An 18,066-nucleotide genomic window follows, 5' to 3' on the forward strand; every position below is an offset into this window, starting at 1 on the left:
GGGCTTGAACCCCTGGAAGGACAGATTTACCATTAAGTCAGACAGGAAAGACAGTGGAGGGCTGTAGAAGGACAACACTAAATAGACTATTAGATAACCGGGTTTGTTTCATTTTGCGGATGCAATGTCCTTTAGGGTAAGCTTATCCAAATCTTCCACAGTGTGTGAAGCTTTTTTGTCTGATACCAGTTTCCAAATCCTACCAGTAGGATGATTGGTCTAGTCAAATTCTTCTTATGATTAGAAGTTATCAGTTTTTCCTTCAGTGTCCTAAGCTATGCTGTTAAGTTGCAGTTTTGAGCCTGTTGCATCTTCCTAGTGAATTTCTACTTTTCTTATCAAGCAAAGACTTTTGTTCACATACTGATTTTTGCCCTAAGGTCTAGTTTATCTGATATTTATAGCTGCACCCACTTATTTTTTGGCTGTTATTTGTATTTCCATTGCCTTTTCAGATTTATAGAGATATAATTCACAGAGCATATAATTTATCCATTTAAAAGTGTACAAGATGTACAAGTCAATGGTTTTCAGTACACTTATGTTATGCAACCAATTCCTCTATCTGACATTTTCATCACCCCAAAGGCTACCCCATGCCCATTAAACAGCCACATCCATTACTTTCTTTCCCAGCCCCTGATAACTTCTAATCCACTTTCTGAATCTAAATTGGCCTCTGCAGGACATTCCATACAAATGAAATGTATATGGAATACAAATAATATGTGACCTTTTAAATAAGGCTTATATCACTTAGCGTAATGTTTTTAAGGTTCAGCTATGTTGGAATATGTGTTGGTACTTCATTTCTTTTTATGGCTGAATAATATTCCATTGTGTGTGTGTATGTGTGTGTGTGTGTATCTTACATTTTGTGCATCCATCAGTTGATGGACACTTGGCTTGTTATGACTAGTGAGCTCTTATAATTAATGCTGCTATCACATTAGTGTGCAAGGTTTTGTGAGATCATATTGTTTTAGTCACCTTTTTTGCTGCTGTGAAGGAAAGCACCTGACAAGAACAACTGTGGAGAAGGAAAAGTTTATTTGGGGGCTCACAGTTTCAGAGGTCTCAATCCACAGACAGCAGACTCCCTTCCTTGGGCTCATAGCGGAAAAGAGTAGTGGAGGGAAGCAGTTCACACGATGATCAGAAAGTACAGAGAGTGACTCTACTCATCAGATACAAATATATACCCCAAAGCATACCCCTAATGCCCCACTTCTTCCAGCCACGCCCCATCTGCCTTCAGTTACCACTCAACTAATCCCATCAGGTGATTAATTCACTTATTTATTTGAGGCTTTTGTAACCCAATCATTTCTTCTCTGAACCTTCTTGCATTGTCTCATATGTGAGCTTTTGCAGGACACCTCACTTATAAACCATAGCACATATGTTGTTAATACTCTTTAAGTGTTTTTCCAGTACTTTTGTGTTCTCTGTTTTACATTCACATCTTTAACCCATCAGAGCTAAATTTTGATGTGAGGTGCTCATATCAGAATCAAGTTCTTATCTTTCACATAAAAATTATCAGGGTAATATTAATCGATCATTTTTAACCAGTTAATTATAGGTGTAGATTTCCTTTGCCAATATGCACAGATATTTAGTACTTAAAATAGACTAGAATAGTCTATTAACATTAGGAGGAATAGCCTGTTCTTATTTAATCATAATACCCTGATGACTATAGAGAATTCAATGAAAAGCCAGCTACATAATATGAGTGGGCAAGAATTTTACACTGTGTCACCAGTCAACACTTCATGGCTCTGCCTGCCACCAGAGTGTGGACAGTAGCTCCCTTGTGTGGCCAGAGACTCCACAGGTTATGTATCTGACCTTGACCCTCTTCCATCCGTGTCCAGGCTCTCACTAGGAATTGAGGGTGATGGTAGATGTGGACCTCCCCAAACCAACATAACCCAGCTGTTACCCATGGCAGAGGGAGGCAGCAGTTGTGAGGCAGGGGTGGAGAGTACCAAGGTGCCAGGGACAGGGAACAGGTAGGAGATAACCCACTATGGAAAAGTGATGGGTGTGGGGGGGACCGTGCATGAGTAGAGACCCCCATCCCCTGGACATGCTGCACTGTCTCACTTCACTTAAAAACACAAAATCAAAGATACAATTATTAAGAATTTCTAAGATGGTGAAGCATTAAACTCGAAGTGTGAGGTAGGTCCTTCAGAGCATGCTGCCCTGGGCTGCTCTCTGGGGAACATGCTTGTGAGGGCAATCCTGGTACAGTGCAGTTTCTTAACATATCATGAAAAAATGGTTGAGACTAGCTCTACCTGAGAAATAGAGTGCTGAGCATTTTAAATTGTATGCCTTTAAAGTATAATCTTGTTATTTTGGCTAATGGCATTATCTTATTATTTGTACTCTTTTGTGTACTTTCCAGGTTTTCCAGAAGGAAATGAATTACTTTTAATTAATCAAATTCCAATGTGAATACATATATACTCCTCCAGATATTATTTTATATGATATATTGCAATTCTTTCTCCATTTCTGGGAGAAATACATATTTGGGTACTTTAACCTAAAAAATAATATTTCTCTTCTTATCCAGGTCCATTAAGATAAGATTAGCCACTTTAATGGACACTCCTGGCATTGAAAAGCTTGTGAGAACCCTCATGCTCAGTGAAAGCATATTGACAGATTTAAGCCAATACAATGAAGCTCGCAGAGACCCTGTAAGTACCTGCAGTGACCAGAGTAGCCTCCTTCTCCTCATGAAATAAGACCATTGTGACCCATGTACATTCATCTGTGAAGTTTCCTTGAACTTCATTTGGAGAATCATATGGTGGAGAACAGCCCTGGTGGGATTCAAAGACGGGGACAAGAAAACCAAAACAAAACAAAACAAGGAGATTGAAGTTTAAGGAGGAGAAGCTATTTTCCTCACTGGTATTGCTCAAGGGGGCTGATAATATACCCCAAATCTTTATCACAAGAATGAAAACATTTGAACTTGAGGCAGAATTACATCACAAAAGTATATAAATAAATCCTGGTCCCTAGACTAAGATGGATCTTCCTGTGGTCAGGGACTTCATGAAGATATGGCACCCACCTGGTAGTTATCAGACTTAGTGGGTCCCCATTTTGACCCTACTGAATGATGAGCCTGGACAGACCCTTTTGTTGAGCTGGCTGACTGGATAGGCTAGGAAGGATCCTGTGTGGAAAATATTGGGTCCTCTTTCTAGTACAGTAAGGCATGTGTATGCCAAGGCAAAGGCAGGCTGGCAGTGGTCCTCATGTTAACACCATTATCTTAAGGGCCATTCCAGCTAAGGGCCATGGAACTAGGCTTAGATTTGGAGAAGCATCCAGTTACTTACATTTCACTTTGAAATATTTTTTTAAATACATCTTTTTTAGTTATAGGTGGACACAATATTTTATTTTTATGAGGATCGAACCCAGTGCCTCATGCATGGTAGGCAAGCACTCTACTTCTGAGCCACAACCCAACCCTAATTTTGAAATAATTTTATTGAAGTATAACCAATAAACAGTTTGATGTATTTCACAATTTGAATACCACACGTAACCAGCACCTGTTTCCAAAAACAGACTGACCCCAGCCAGCCAGAAGACCCCCTCCTACTTCCATTCAGGCATTTTCCCCAGATTAACTCCTTGTCTTCTAAGATCAGAGATTAATTATGCCTATTTTGAGCTTTATGTAAATGGAATCATGCAGTTTATTTTCTGACATTGGGTTTCTTCTGCTCAGCAACATGTTTCTGAGATGCCCCCATATTATATCATGAAGAATTCCATTGCATGGATACATCACAATTTATTTCTTCACTCTACTGCTGAGGCCATCTGTGGAGTTCCCAGTTATTTGTTCTTTTTACGGGGAAAAATCTTTTTAGTTAATTATTAAGTCACCAGGAGGGAGACATCAAGCATCTAAATATAATGACAAATACACAAATGTTTAATATTTATAAAGGCATCAAACTGAAATAAAAGTTCCCACCAGCATTTTTTTTTTTTTGCTTTGGTTTGCCTTGGTCTTTTTGTTTCATTTGTTGCTCCTTCCTTCTTAGCCCCTGTCAAGAGTATGATTTTGCATCCTTCTTCCCAAAATATGGTCCAAGGAACCTTGGTTTTGGGAGGAGTGGTGATTTCCAAGTCATAAAAGTTCAGTGGTTCTATGAGATAAAAGCTATTTTCATAATAAGAGAATTAAATTATGTTCCTTTTCCACTTTATTGGCATTTGTACTAACTATTCAAAAGTGATATAGTGGATAAAACAGTTGGCACCTTACCAGGAATCAAGGCAGTGACACCAAATGTCCTATTAGTCATGGAATTCTTCATCTCCCTGACCTGCTTTCAACAGAAAAGGAAACCCACTAAGGAATATTACTGCATGCCTGTCAAAATGGCTAAAGCAAAATATAGTGACACCATTAAATGTTGGTGAGGATATAGAGAAATTGGACCACTCATGTGGAATTGCTAAGTGGTGCAGCCACTTTGTGAAACATGTTGTGTTTTCTTAAAAACAAACAAATACAATTATTATATGACCCAGCAATTGTACTCCTGGGCATTTGTTCCAGAGAAATGAGGACTTGTACATAAATGTCCACAGCAGCTGGAATTACCCCAGATGTTCTTCAACAGATGCATGGTTAAAAAAAACTATATCACATTCACACCATAGGACACTACACAGTAACAAAAGGAATGAACTGCTAATCCATGTTATAGCTTTGATATATCTCCAGAGTATTTTTCTGAGTGGGGAAATAAAGCACCAATGCCTAAAGATTATGTACTGTATGATTCCATTTGTGTGACATTTGAAATGATAAAATTTTAGAAATGGAGGACAGATTATTTGTTGCCAGAGTTAAGGGCAGGGGAAAGGTAGGGGGAGATAAGTATAGCTATGAAAGGGAAACCAAAGGGATTTTTGTGGTATTGGGACTATTCAATACCATGGTTGTGATAAATACACAAACCTATGTAGGTAATAAAATTATCTAGAACTCAATACACATACAAACACACACTTGAATCAATGTCATCTCCTGCTTGTCTTATTGTAGTTTTGCAAAATGTTATCATCAGGGGATACAGGGCAATGTATACAAGGAATTTCTATATTATGTCTTAAAACTATATGTAAATCTATAATTATCTCAGTTGCCATTTCAATTTTAAAAAAGAAGGATCCAGTTTCACTAAAGAATATACTTGATTAGGCAGTAACATTGCTAATTATATTGAATCTCAGCCTTTGAGTCCATGTGTTTTGGGTATTCTTTGTGACAAAATGAGAAATATGCATGAAGAGTGTCTATTGTATCCTGAAGCATGTAGGTTGTTTCAAGAAAAAGCACTTCTGCGGTTGTTTGAATTGCATGTTGAACCAACTGCCATTTTTTTAAATTTTTTTTTTTTTAGTTTCAGTTGGACACAATACCTATATTTCATTTATTTATTTATTTATTTATTTATTTATTTATTTATTTATTTTATGTGGTGCTGAGGATCAAACCCAGTGCCTCACAGGTGCTAAACCAGCACTCTACTGCTGAACCACAACCCTAGCCCCCCAATTGCCATTTTCATGGAACACCATTTTTACGTGAAAGAAAAACTGGCAGACAAAATACAGGATTTTGGATGCAAGTAGTTGGCAGACATTTTCTTAAAAATGAATGAGATAAGCTTGTTACACCAAGACAACAACTGACAGCATTTGCACCCTGTGATAGAATACAATTAAGAAAAAAGACTATACAATTTAGGGAAACCAGTATCTGCCATTTGTGAGTTTGACAGTTTAACAATACTTATAATACTTTTTCTGATGAAACTAATGATGATGTTAATGAATGTGATGTTTTGATGTTTGTTTTTAATTCAATGACTCAAGATTTGGAAAATCTTCATAGCTTGGTGAACCAATAGTTTCCAGATAAACAATGAATGATGTTGCAGAAACATGCATGAGTAAGAGTTATTCAAAGTGCAAAAGACCAATGAATTTTAACATAAAAGTGTATACAATGTTCATTGATATGATTTCAGATACTACATTGGAACTAATCTCTAAGACACTACACTTGTTAAGTTTTGGTGGAGTATCAAAGAATATCCATAATTATCTGAAAAATTACCTAAATACTTCTTTCTTTTCCAACTACATATCTTGGTGAAGGCAAATTTATGTCCTATATTTCAACTAAAACAACATATTGCAACTGATTGACTGCAGGAGCAAACATGACAATCTAGCTGTCTTTTATTAAGCCAAACATTAAAGAAATTTGCAAAAATAGAAAATGGTTCAATTCTTTTGAATATTTTCGTTTTGGAATGTATAATTTTTAATTAAAAATACATTCAATTAAATATGCAATATGCTGTCAGTTTTCAATTAAAAATAAAGCTTAAATTTTATTTTATCATTAAATTGAAAAAAATTAATAAATTCAAATTGTTCTTTTTTTGGGGGGATAGCAGGGATTGAACTTAGGGGCATGCAACCACATTTCCAGCCCTATTTTGTATTTTATTTAGAGACCTTGTCTCACTGAGTTGCTTAGCACCTTGCTTTTGCTGAAGCTGGCTTTGAACTCTGGATCCTCCTGTCTCAGCCTCTTGAGCCACTGAGACTACAGATGTGTGCCACCACACCTGGCTTTTCTCAGTATTCTAATACATAAAATGGTGATAGATATTATATATTTAAACCAAAGCTCTTCAAGAGTCCTTGGTGTGTAGGGGTTCTAGGATCATAACATTTGGGATCCATTGATGTAGAGTAAATTGTGAGTAGAAAGGAATGGAGTTTGAATCATAGATTTATTCCTTGTGAGATGGAGATCTTGTAACAGTCTGACAAGCCCATTTTCTCATAAATAAATAGATTAATAATAATACAAAGAATTGAGGTGAGGATGAAATGAACACAGGGAGGGCATTTACCTTGATACCATCCCAAAGTAAATGTTGTTAGGTATTGGATCTGTCTGTCATTATTATGTACTCATGGCTTGTGGGTTCATGATCATGGACTCACAATTTAATACTCACAGAAACTTTGACACTAATACTTTTAATGGTCTTCAAATGCATATTTATCTTTTCAGGATGGAACACCAATGCAGGCATTTGTTGCTGAAGTTGCTGAACAAATAGTTGGTATTGCAGTGATCAGAAATGAAATGGTAACTTGTGAAATGGCTATTGATTTCCTTAATCATGATTCTTTATTTCATGAATTAGCACACAATGCTACAGTTTAAGTTTTATCTTTACTTATTTAATGTGACTGCTTCCCTTTCCTAAAGTATCTAATCATCATCAATTTATATTCTACTTGGTAGTTTTTTAATTCTCCTTTTTTTAATTCAAGATTTTTGGAATATTACAAAAAATATATGAAAACATTCTAATTCTAAAAACTCAAATAACCTCCCACACACATGAAAAAATCCCAAAAAATCTCCAAAAGATTGCTAGTGTACTAGTTATTCATTTATTCTTTCCAGCATTCTTCTCTGTATTTAATTACATGTACTTTATATTTTCCCCAATGGACGGTTACTCCAAAATATCATTAATAAGTGTTTCATTCTTTCCATACTGATTTTAAATGCTGCCTTTACATTTATTAAATTTCTATGTACTTGTGTCAATTTTTAAGCTCCATTCTAAGGATGGATTTGTTAGTTGATGCCTAATTACATTATCATGTACTTTGAGTTCTGGTAGAAGAGTCTTCTTTTGTTTGCCTTCTTTCTCTAAATGTTCTTGGTTTTTCTTGGATATTTCATACTCTCCCAGATAAACCTTCTAGTACCTATTATGATTTTTTCTGTGCCTATTTGGATTTTATAGAACAATTTAGGAAGAATCAACAGTGTTAAAATACTAGACTTACCTGAGAACACGTCTTCCTGTTTGACTCTGGGTTCTTCGGAAAAGTTTTATTACTTTCTGTGTGCCTGGTTTTGTGCCAGTGTTATGGTTTTGATATGGTTCCTTTGTTGGAAGCTTGTCCCAGCATGACAATGTTAAGATGTGGTTAAGACCTCTAAGAGGCGGGGCTAGTGGGAGATTGATAGGTCATTGAGGAAGCTGCCCTCAGAAAGGATTAAGTAGTTTTGAGGGGACATCAGTTTTCTTAAGAGAGAGTTGATTTAAAAAAAAAATCACTGAGACTGGCCTTTTCTCTCCCCTTGTTGTCTTTCAGTTCTTGTTTTATTTTTACTTATTTAATGTGAATGCCTCCCTTCTTCTTGCACACACTCATGCCACTATATCATTGGCGCTGAAGCCCTTACTATCATCTGAATCAATGGAGCCATCTGGTCTTGGACTTTAAGTCTCCAAAACTGTGAGCTAAATAAACAGTACTGTGAAGTACCCCAATTTGATGTAGTTCAGCTCTAAAGTGGCCCCAGTTCAATCCCCAGTACCAATAAATGAATGAATGAATGAATAAAGCACCCATAGTCAGGTGTTTTGTTATAACAATGGAAAATGAACCAATACAGCCAGATATTTTGTTTACTGTGCAGGCCAACTCTCCACCCTTTTCCACCCTGTTCCTTCCCTGGAGGCCAAACTGAATGCGCAGCATCATAATGCCTATGCTCTTTGGCTTCCATGTGCATTTGGCCAATGGAAGGCCTTGACCAGAGGAGGTGAGGACAGTGAGCTTGGGATGCTGACAACTGGCTGATATGTCCACTGAATCTCCTGGCCTTATCAAGGTGGCCTCTTCTCCAGGATGTTCTCTTTGTGGATTCCTGTAACGTATCCTCCTACTCTGCCACTCACTTAGGCTATTAAGAGCTTGCAGTTGCTGCCGCACCATTCCTACTGATTTCCCTACACCCTGCCCCATCCTCATAAATATTTCCTCTGTTAAAACCACCTTTAATTATCCTAATTTGAATGTGCCATCTGTTTCCAACTGAGACCCTGCCCTCGTACAGTCTTGGACATTTATGATTTACTTATATGTATTTCATGATTTTTTTCTTGGTATTATAAATAAGCACTTTTTCTTACTGCATTTTCCAATTACTTATTTTAATATACCGTAAAACTACTAATTTTTGTATTTTGGTCTCATATCTAATCACCTTTCTGAAGTCTCTTACTAGTTCTCAAAGTATTGCAATTTATTCTCTTTCCAGGCATAGCATCACCTTCAAATTATTTCATTGGTTTAAGGAGTTAGAGGGCATGCTCAGATTCAAGGATGGAGTGGATTCCACTCCTTGATGGGGGTGTGGCAATGGCACTTTGTAGAAAACACATATAGGATAGGAGATACTATCACATTGGCCATCTTTGACTTTCCTTCTAATATATATCATATTTCTTTTTGCAATTTTAGCATATGACTCAGCCAACCTTAAAAACAGTAGCTATTTTTGTGTTGTTTTTTATTGTAATGGGATTATTTCATATTTTCCTCCATTTAGAACATTTGCTACAGATGTCTTGGAGATATCAAATTAAATAAGCTTTCTTATATCTTCAGTGTGTTAAAGGTTTTTATTATAAACATATATTGAATTTTATCAAATGGGTGTTTGGTATTTTTTGAGATATTCTTATGGCTTTGACTCCCCCCAGCCCCCGCTGTGGTTCTGGGGATCAAACCCAGGGCCTAGCATGTGCTAGGCAAGAACTCTACTACCAAACTACATCCCCATCCCTAGATATATATGTGGCTTGGTCAGTTTCCCATTGCTGTGACAAAATACCTCAGCAGGTCAATTTAAAGGAGATTTCAGTTCATGGTCACTTGGCTCTATCATTTCTGGGCCTGTGGTAAGACAGAACATCACGGGGTGTGGGAATGTGTAGTGGAACAGAGCTTCTCACCTAATGGCAGTCAAGAAGAAGATGGGTGGAGGAGAGAAAGAATGAGAGAAAGAGAAGACACAAGGAAGTGGCTGGGGACATAATATAACCTTAAGGGACACCCCGAGTGACCTCTTCCTCTAATTAGATCCCACCTCCTAAAATTTCCCGCCCCAATTGTGAGCTAGGAACCAAGCTTTTAATACATGAGCCTTTGGGGAACTGTCCAGATCCAAACTGTAATACGTACTATATAGTATCCCTTTTCTTGCATTCATTTCTCTTTTTGATTAAATGTATCCTTGAGTTATTCTCTTAAAAAGGTAGTAAGGTCTCCTACTCTATACATATGCGAGAAGTTTTCATTTTTTTCTTCATGCTAAAATACTCATTTGGCTATTTAAAGTTATTATTCAAGTTATTTGTCATAATTAAACTCTCATTATTTTTCAGTATCCAGTATCATTGATAAAATATAGCCTAATGGTGACTGAATTCTTGATCTTTTGTAAATAATGTGTTTAATCTCTTTGAGAATTAGATTTTCTTTTTATACCAGAAATTCTGAAATTTCGTCAAGAAGTATCTATGCCTCTTTCAGGAAAATTTTTTGTTGTTGTTATTTCATTAGTTATTCCTACTCCTCCATTGTCTCTATCCTCCTCTTCTTAAGTTGCTCTTTAGGTAGATATCGAATCTTTTGAATTGATTCTTCAATGTCTTTTAACATATATGTTATATAGATAATACATATGATAGATAATCTTGTAGTTGTTACTCATTATTTTAAGAATTTTCTTTGATTTTTGTCTTCTTAATTCCTAATTGAGTCTTCAGTCATGTTTATTCTGTTATCCAGGTCTTCTGATGGAATTTGTATTCCAGAATTCATATATTTAACTTTCATGTCTCTTCCTTGTTTTCTAATGGTTTCTTTTTGGTATCAACTTGTTTGTTTTGTTACATGCAAGATCCTTTTGGGTATCTCTGAAGACATTATGTAGAATTTAAAAAACCTCCTCTGTTCTCTGATCAATCTGTTTCCTCTGCAGCAGGTCGTATGCTTCTCCATTCTGTTTTTTGCTTCAGTCATTTTTCCTCAAAAGTCTGTCTGTGTCATGAATGACAAATTAAATTGTCAGTATGGGCGGTTGGCTGGCATGTGCATGGTTGGCAGTTGTGTTTATGTGTTTCTCTATTGCTTGTCTCCTGTCCCCCTTTGTCTAACTGGGAGGGAGATGACCATTGTCTGGCCTCCTCTTGTGTGCTTGAAGATAGTACCAGCAGGTAGGCAGGGACCCCCAAATTGCCCAAGAGAGGAAGATTTAACCTAGTAGTAGAGTTTCCTCCCATTTTTACATTTTTGCCCCCCTCCACTAAACCCCAATTATTTTAAAAATAAATCTTGTTATTTTTAAGGGATTTGGGATGGAAGTAAAATTACACATTGCCCATCTGCTGTTTTGAGCTAATAACTTTTTTTGTTGGCTCTTTGCTTTTTTTACTTTTCAATGATTTCTCAGCCTTACACTTATTACTCTTTTTTATTTTATAATGAGGGATGTCTCTTTGGTAATTAAAGAAAGTTCTTATGGTATAAAGGCTGATACAGAGTCAATGCAGATTGAAAGGTTGCCAGAATTGCCCTCAGGTCCACCACTGGCCTGGTTACCCCAAGCCCCGTTTCTTCTGTGCTTTGTGGCAGGAACAGAAAGTCAAAGGACCTTGAAGAAGCTTTTGCTACAGTATTGACAGTTTTCATGAAATTGCTAATAACCAGCCTTGATGATCACAGAATAAATCGAGTTTCTTGCATTCTCCAATTTCTCTTCTTGAAAATATGTTTCTTAAAACAATTTTCCTAGGGAAAATAAGGAAATCTAACTCACAGTTTTTCAACCTGCATTTAATTTGTTTCTTTCCTACATTTCAGGTGTATTGACTATGTTTGATTTTGCATTCAGTAGGTTTTGTAGGACTTATTTGTCAAGAATTAAGTCTCCTGTCATCAGAGAGAGTCATATTTGCTTTGGATTGCTCCCCTTCACTCCATGCTCCCAACAGTACACATCTGGGAGGTGAAGCAAAATGGGTTGACCCAGTGCACAACTAGCACAGATAAGCCCCTAGTTCCCAATGCAATATAGGGAAATGCAGTGTGTGCCCCAAAACCCATCTCCTAGAAACAGAAGCAACGTGCCCAATATTTCATTTTCCATATGAACACTCATGAATCCTTTAAATTACTTTCTGTTAAATAAAACTATATTATACATCAGACATAGAAAGTTAGGAAAGCCCACACACTCAGCCCAGCTACTTGTACCGGTTAAAGTATGTGACTTTGAGATGGCATGTTTCCACCATAACAGGCGAATAGTGACATCCAGGAATGCCAGTGGGTCTGTTTGTCTGAGTCCAGAATAACTCACATGCTCAGTCTCTTGTGCTAACCAGCTTGCACTCGTGGTGTTCAGCAGGGTTAAGGGCTGCTGTCCTGCCAGACGCAGGCTCAGTGCTCTCCACTTAATGTGAACCGTGGGTATAATGAATGAACTCCAAAGCTGTGTACCCCCCCCCCAAACAAGTCATCAAAACAAACAACTTTCAGGAAACATTACTTTAAATTTTTAAAAAACTTTTTAGTGCATTATAGTTATACATAATAGTGGGGTTTGTTTTAACATATCCATAAACGCATATAATGTAGTTTTCTCCATTTTCAATCCCTACTTCCTCTCTCTCTCTTCCCTTCTTGCTTCTCTAATTATCTTCCTCTACTCTGTTGTCTATCTATTTATTTATTTATGATTGGTGAATTATAGTTATTTATAAAACTGGAATGCATTGTGATACATGCACAATAGCATAATGCTTTTTAAAAAATATTTTTAGTTGTAGTTGGACACAATATCTTTACTTTTACAATATCTTTATTTTTATGTGGTGCTGAGGATCCAACCCAGCGCCTCGCATGTGCTAGGCAAGCACTCTACCACTGAGTCCCAGCCCCAGCCCTCCACATGCTTTTAATGTAAAAAAAAAAATACTTCATGAAGACAAGGTGGTTTAAAAAAATGGGAGGAAAAGACACTACAGTAATTTTTTTAAAAAATATTTTTTAGTTTTACATGGACTCAGTATTTTTATTTTGTTTATTTACTTTTATGTGGTGCTGAGGATCGAACCCAATGTCTCACACATGGGAGGCAAGCACTTTACCGCTGAGCCTCACCCCAGCCACCCTAGAATAATTTTTAATGGATATTTATCATAACATGTATGCTATTTGTTTAAAACACACTTTCTCTGCCTCTTCTTTAGGATGTAGAGTACATACGGTCCCATTACAATATTGAAGATTTCATCTACTTCAGCCACCATCAGCGGGAAGAACATGGTCACTTGTATCACTTTGCCCTGAACCCTATTTTCCGGCACTACACCAAGTTTTTTCTGAAGGAGATCCTTCGCTTAAGCTATAAGTCCTGTCTCTACTACCCTATTTACCCACAACCCAGGAAAGGCAAGGTAAGGAGTTTTTGTTATTCCCTTTCCCAGCAGATCAGCATTCACAGTGTCATTCCTATTCTGTGCCCTTATCTCATTCATTCCTCTCTTGATGGGTTTTGACATGGATATGAATTTCCAGTGACCACATTGAGTTTGGCCCTTTTCTTACACTACAGTGAATATCCAGAAAGCTTTCAAGTTCTGAGACAATAGCAACCAATATTAATAGTAGAACAATTTGTTAGCATTTCTATGTTGACAAAACAGAGACTAAAAACTATGCAAAAATACTCTGAGACGTGAAAATCAAATTATGTCTTATGGAGCAATGCCAAAATAATCCTATTGTGTTTCTTCAAGTAAATAAATAGAATAAATTACTTCTATTCTATAAGATTGGTGTGCTATACACCAGCATTCCAAGTAGATTCTATATCCACTCCATAAAAGTAATGGATAAAAAGTGGAGATGTATGATCCTATCGTAAACATTATGTAGTAAACACTCATATAACTCCATGTAATAATTATGTAGAATAATAATGGATGTGTGTGCACTAAAAATAAACCTATTCTATTTCCGTATCCTGCACATTTCAGTACGTGTTACCATAAAGGTAGGAGTGTTTGCTTTCTTCAAGGTTGTATCTCCAGTGCCTTGAAGCCACACACACACACACACACACACACACTTCTTCCCTCCTCCCTCCTTCCCTCCCTCATGTTAGGTGTCCTGATTGTTCCACAGGCAAGTGCCCATTCAATCTGGATTCCCAAGGGGTTGTTGCCCTGAAAGCCAGTCCCTTAATCACCGGAAGCATTTGTCTTCTCCATGAGGACTGGAGAGGTGATAGGCTTCAATACTAGACTGGTTAGAAGTTATTCCATCAGATTCCATTCATGACCTCAATCTTTCTTGGGTTCTGCCTGGAATCTTTGACATTGTCACATTTCTTAGTTCCCACAGAAGACTCAATGGATTTTAAGATTGATCTTATTTATCAAACATTTTATTAACAATCTAGGGTGTATTAGGGCATGCACACAATAATTATGCCAGTGTACCTTATGAACAAAAGCCTGTTGGAGAAGTGTAAAGAGAATGGGAAAGAAAGAAGAAGAAACATGGAAAATACTTTTAGGGAGATGTAGACCCTGCTCCAGAGATTTTTTTTTTCTATCAAAATGCAGCCAGATAGCAATATGATCACCCTAGATTTGAACTTAATGAAATGGGAAGGTAACAGTCTTATTGGAAAATCCTATTCCTGCACAATTTTCTTTCACTTTACACTTGGCCAAAAGCCAATTGTGTGACCTTCAGGATGTGATATTAAATTCTTGGTTTTTGTTCATAATATTGCCCGGATATGCTGGGTTGGAGAAAGCCCATTTGCATCCATAATAAAAATAATGTCTTGAGCATTTCATTGAATGTTTATTTACCACAATGGTGTAGAGTTAGGGATATGTTAGGCACTATCATATAGGCTATGGAAACACATTTGGAAACAGATTTCCTCTCAGTTTGCATTTCCAGTTATGCATATACATTTGAAACAAGTGTAAGCAGCAATTCTAAACAATTTGGGTAAGAATTCCTAAATTCTGCTGTAAATCTCTGGTTGACTGTAGTAAATATGAGTTTTTTTGGCTTGAATTATATTTCTTTGTACTCCCTGCATGGGCATGCATTGAGAGAAATTCATTGGCACAAAAAGTAGAGTTCTGGCTAGAGATTCCTGGGTTTCTGTTTTTCAGTTTGTAAAGTCAAGGTATGAGATTCGTTGGTGAAGGATTTTAGAATTCCCTGTGGAAGCGCTTAAAAATACCAGGGTTATGTTAGAACTGTAAATAAGTGATTCATAAATCATCTTATTTATTAAGATATAGCAACAGTTCAGTTTTACTTTTTTTTTTTGTCTTTCTCATTTAAATTCAGTACGTGTATCATTAAAAGTTTTGTCTTCATAGTTTGACTCTTGAGGTTTAAATGGTTACTATATCCTGTGTTAGTTTTACCAAATTTCTGAGAATTTATACATGTAAGAAAAATAGAAATCACCATATTCAGCTTTCTCTGCCAATTTTTAAAAACTAGAGAAAATTAATATTTAAAGCATTGTCCTAAAACATGATTTATCATAGTCCATTCCAACAAACATAAATCTTAAGCATAATATGATCTACCTCCCCCACACTACCCCACTTTGCAGTTTTATCTTTTTGTTCTAACACTCGTTTTATCCACAAGGGTCCAGCTAAAGTGTCTGGGACTGTCTCTCAGTTCCATAACAGGAGGATTTTCACATTTTTTTGTTCAGTCACTCTGCAATGGCATTTTTATCTATGTGTCTTCTTAAAGCAGCTTGTGCCAAACACACAAAGGTTAACAGGACGCAGATAACACAACTTAATGGGGTCAAATCAAGCTGATTCATGATCACTATGGAGAAGAGCATCCTCCTGGGGAAAATACTTGTACTGAAAAATCCCATAAACCAAACCACTTGTTTATCTGTCATTCCCACAGAGATAGTAATGTAATTACTCTCGTAATTATCTTCATTAGTGTCAGGCATTATCTACAATTCATTCCTCTGCTCGAAGAGTATGTTTGTTTATTTGCTGATTTTTTTCCCCCTCTCCGACTTGGCCGAGTTAAGAGTTTTGTATTTGTAAAGCTGCACGCAGACATCTGTGCTGCGCCTCTCTGACATTCTCTCCCCTAAAATATAGATTGCTGTCTTTCAGTTCCAGAACCCCTACGCCCACTCCCTGACATCTGCCCTTCATTACTTGGTTCCCGTGCGACCACGACGACAGATTGTCTATCCTCTGGAAAAGCTTGGCATAAACGCTCCATCAAAGGCGGTCTCCAAGGATCCGGTGGGTAGCAGGGCGGCAGGCAGGGAGGCTCGGTGCCAGCTCCCGCGGGCTTGGCAGATGGGGTGGCAGCACTGTCTTCGCGGGAGCAGGCTGCTTCTTAATTACAGGGAACCTGGCGCTCATACCCTTACAGGCTGCGCCCTGCAAAGGCTCCCTGCAGCCTTTCCCCTCAAGTGGTTATTTCATGGTAAGCCTGAAACAGTAGCCACATGATCCCACAGGGGGGACACAGCAGGGACACCCCACGTGCTGCCATGTCCCAGGACAAATGGCCTACCGTCACCCTCCCAGCATATTTTCATTTTCTTTCCCCTTCCTCAAAAGTGGATTCCTCCTTCCAATCGATGTTTTGCTTTCAAGGCATTAAGTGGGTCTTTTACTGTTAGGACAAAGCTGATGGAGAAAACAGAGCTGGCTGCATTCAAGACGTTTGAGTCTTAAGCTGTTAATTTTTTTTTTCCCCTAAACTCCTCTGTGGGGAATCAGGATGATTAACAGGAACATATTAGCTGCCCTGGGGTCACAGGAGTTTTTGACCTTAAAATGAATGGCCCTGGGATGATGGTGTTATGACCAGAATACAAAAAGAGACTAGATGCCATTTTTAAATGGAAATGTACTTGTACACCTACATACAGCTATTTTCAGTTACTTAACTAGAAAGCATAATTGTGTCAAGTTGACAGACACGTAGGCTTGTAATTTTCATACATATCTACACACACACACACACACACACACACACACATCCCTTTGTGGGCTAAGATGTGTCTTTTGTCAGAGAGGAAAAAGTAAAAGTGAAAGTTTAAATATTCCAAATGTTAAGCCACAAGTTACTCATCAGGGCTGTGGTGCCCTGTGCTGCAGTAAGCTCGTGGTTCCACTATCTTTCCTGCCCCCTACCCCACCCCGTGTGACTACCCTGAGGGAGGGGGCCACCAGGAAGCGGCCTTTTTGGGTAACTGAGGTTGTCAAGTCTGTATTTATCTTGGTATTTGTAAAATAAAATCAATTCATTTATATTCTGATGAATTGTAAAATTTTAATTTGAGACTGAAAACAAATAACAAGTCTTTTTTTCTTCTAACATTTTATTATGGAAAAAGACAAGCAGATACAGAGATAAAGAGAATCATATAAAGCAAGGCTTCTCAATATTTTCATAATAAGGCATCTTCTTTCTTTCCTTACTTTTCTTTCTTTCTTTCTTTTTAAGTGTACAATCCTCATAGATTGATAGTTTTGTAAAAAGTAAATTCTTGGAAAAATGAGTTTAAAAAGCAAAGGCAGACAAAAATTCAAGTCCAATTATTTTATATTAGATTTTACAGACACAGAATTATTCTGTCAACTGGCTATAAAGGCTTCTGAATGTTCCTTTCAATCTCTATACATATATCTTCAAAGACCAGTCACAGAGCATAGGCACATATGTCCCAGACCACACCTTGAGTAGCACAAAACTCAACACCCAGCAGCAATGATTTTACATTCTTGGTCAATTTTGGATCTTCTTTCTACTCACCTACTAGCCCTTCCTCCTATATCATTTTGGAGCAAATCCTAGATATCTATCATTTCATTCATAGGTCAGACATATTCTTTGTAGTAGGGTCCACTGCACTATAGAGATGAGATATGCACCAGTCCACCTGGAGGACCAGGTGATCTGGTTACATGTGAACATCCTGGGAATGGACTCCTTGGGAAACCACCCACAAGTTTAATGCACAGACTATGCCTTGGGATCAGAGAGGGTATCTACATGCTGTAT

At 37.4% G+C, this 18,066-nt stretch overlaps 1 protein-coding gene across 3 annotated transcripts in view; it reads left to right on the forward strand.

The window, feature by feature from the left end:
* Positions 1 to 18,066, forward strand: part of Cfap61 (cilia and flagella associated protein 61) — a 273,395-nt gene that overhangs the window by 96,465 nt on the left and 158,864 nt on the right. For all 3 annotated transcript variants that reach the window (XM_046434983.2, XM_046434992.2, XM_058576462.1), the window contains 4 exons: positions 2,591 to 2,717; positions 7,157 to 7,234; positions 13,215 to 13,421; positions 16,158 to 16,292. In XM_046434983.2, coding sequence (XP_046290939.1) covers positions 2,591 to 2,717; positions 7,157 to 7,234; positions 13,215 to 13,421; positions 16,158 to 16,292 — 547 coding nt within the window. The remainder of the gene's footprint in view (positions 1 to 2,590; positions 2,718 to 7,156; positions 7,235 to 13,214; positions 13,422 to 16,157; positions 16,293 to 18,066) is intronic.

The sequence above is a fragment of the Marmota monax genome, unplaced genomic scaffold (assembly GCF_021218885.2).
Source record: "Marmota monax isolate L192 unplaced genomic scaffold, Marmota_monax_Labrador192_F-V1.1 WCK01_AAM20220418_F8-fsc00005, whole genome shotgun sequence".
NCBI lineage: Eukaryota > Metazoa > Chordata > Mammalia > Rodentia > Sciuridae > Marmota > Marmota monax.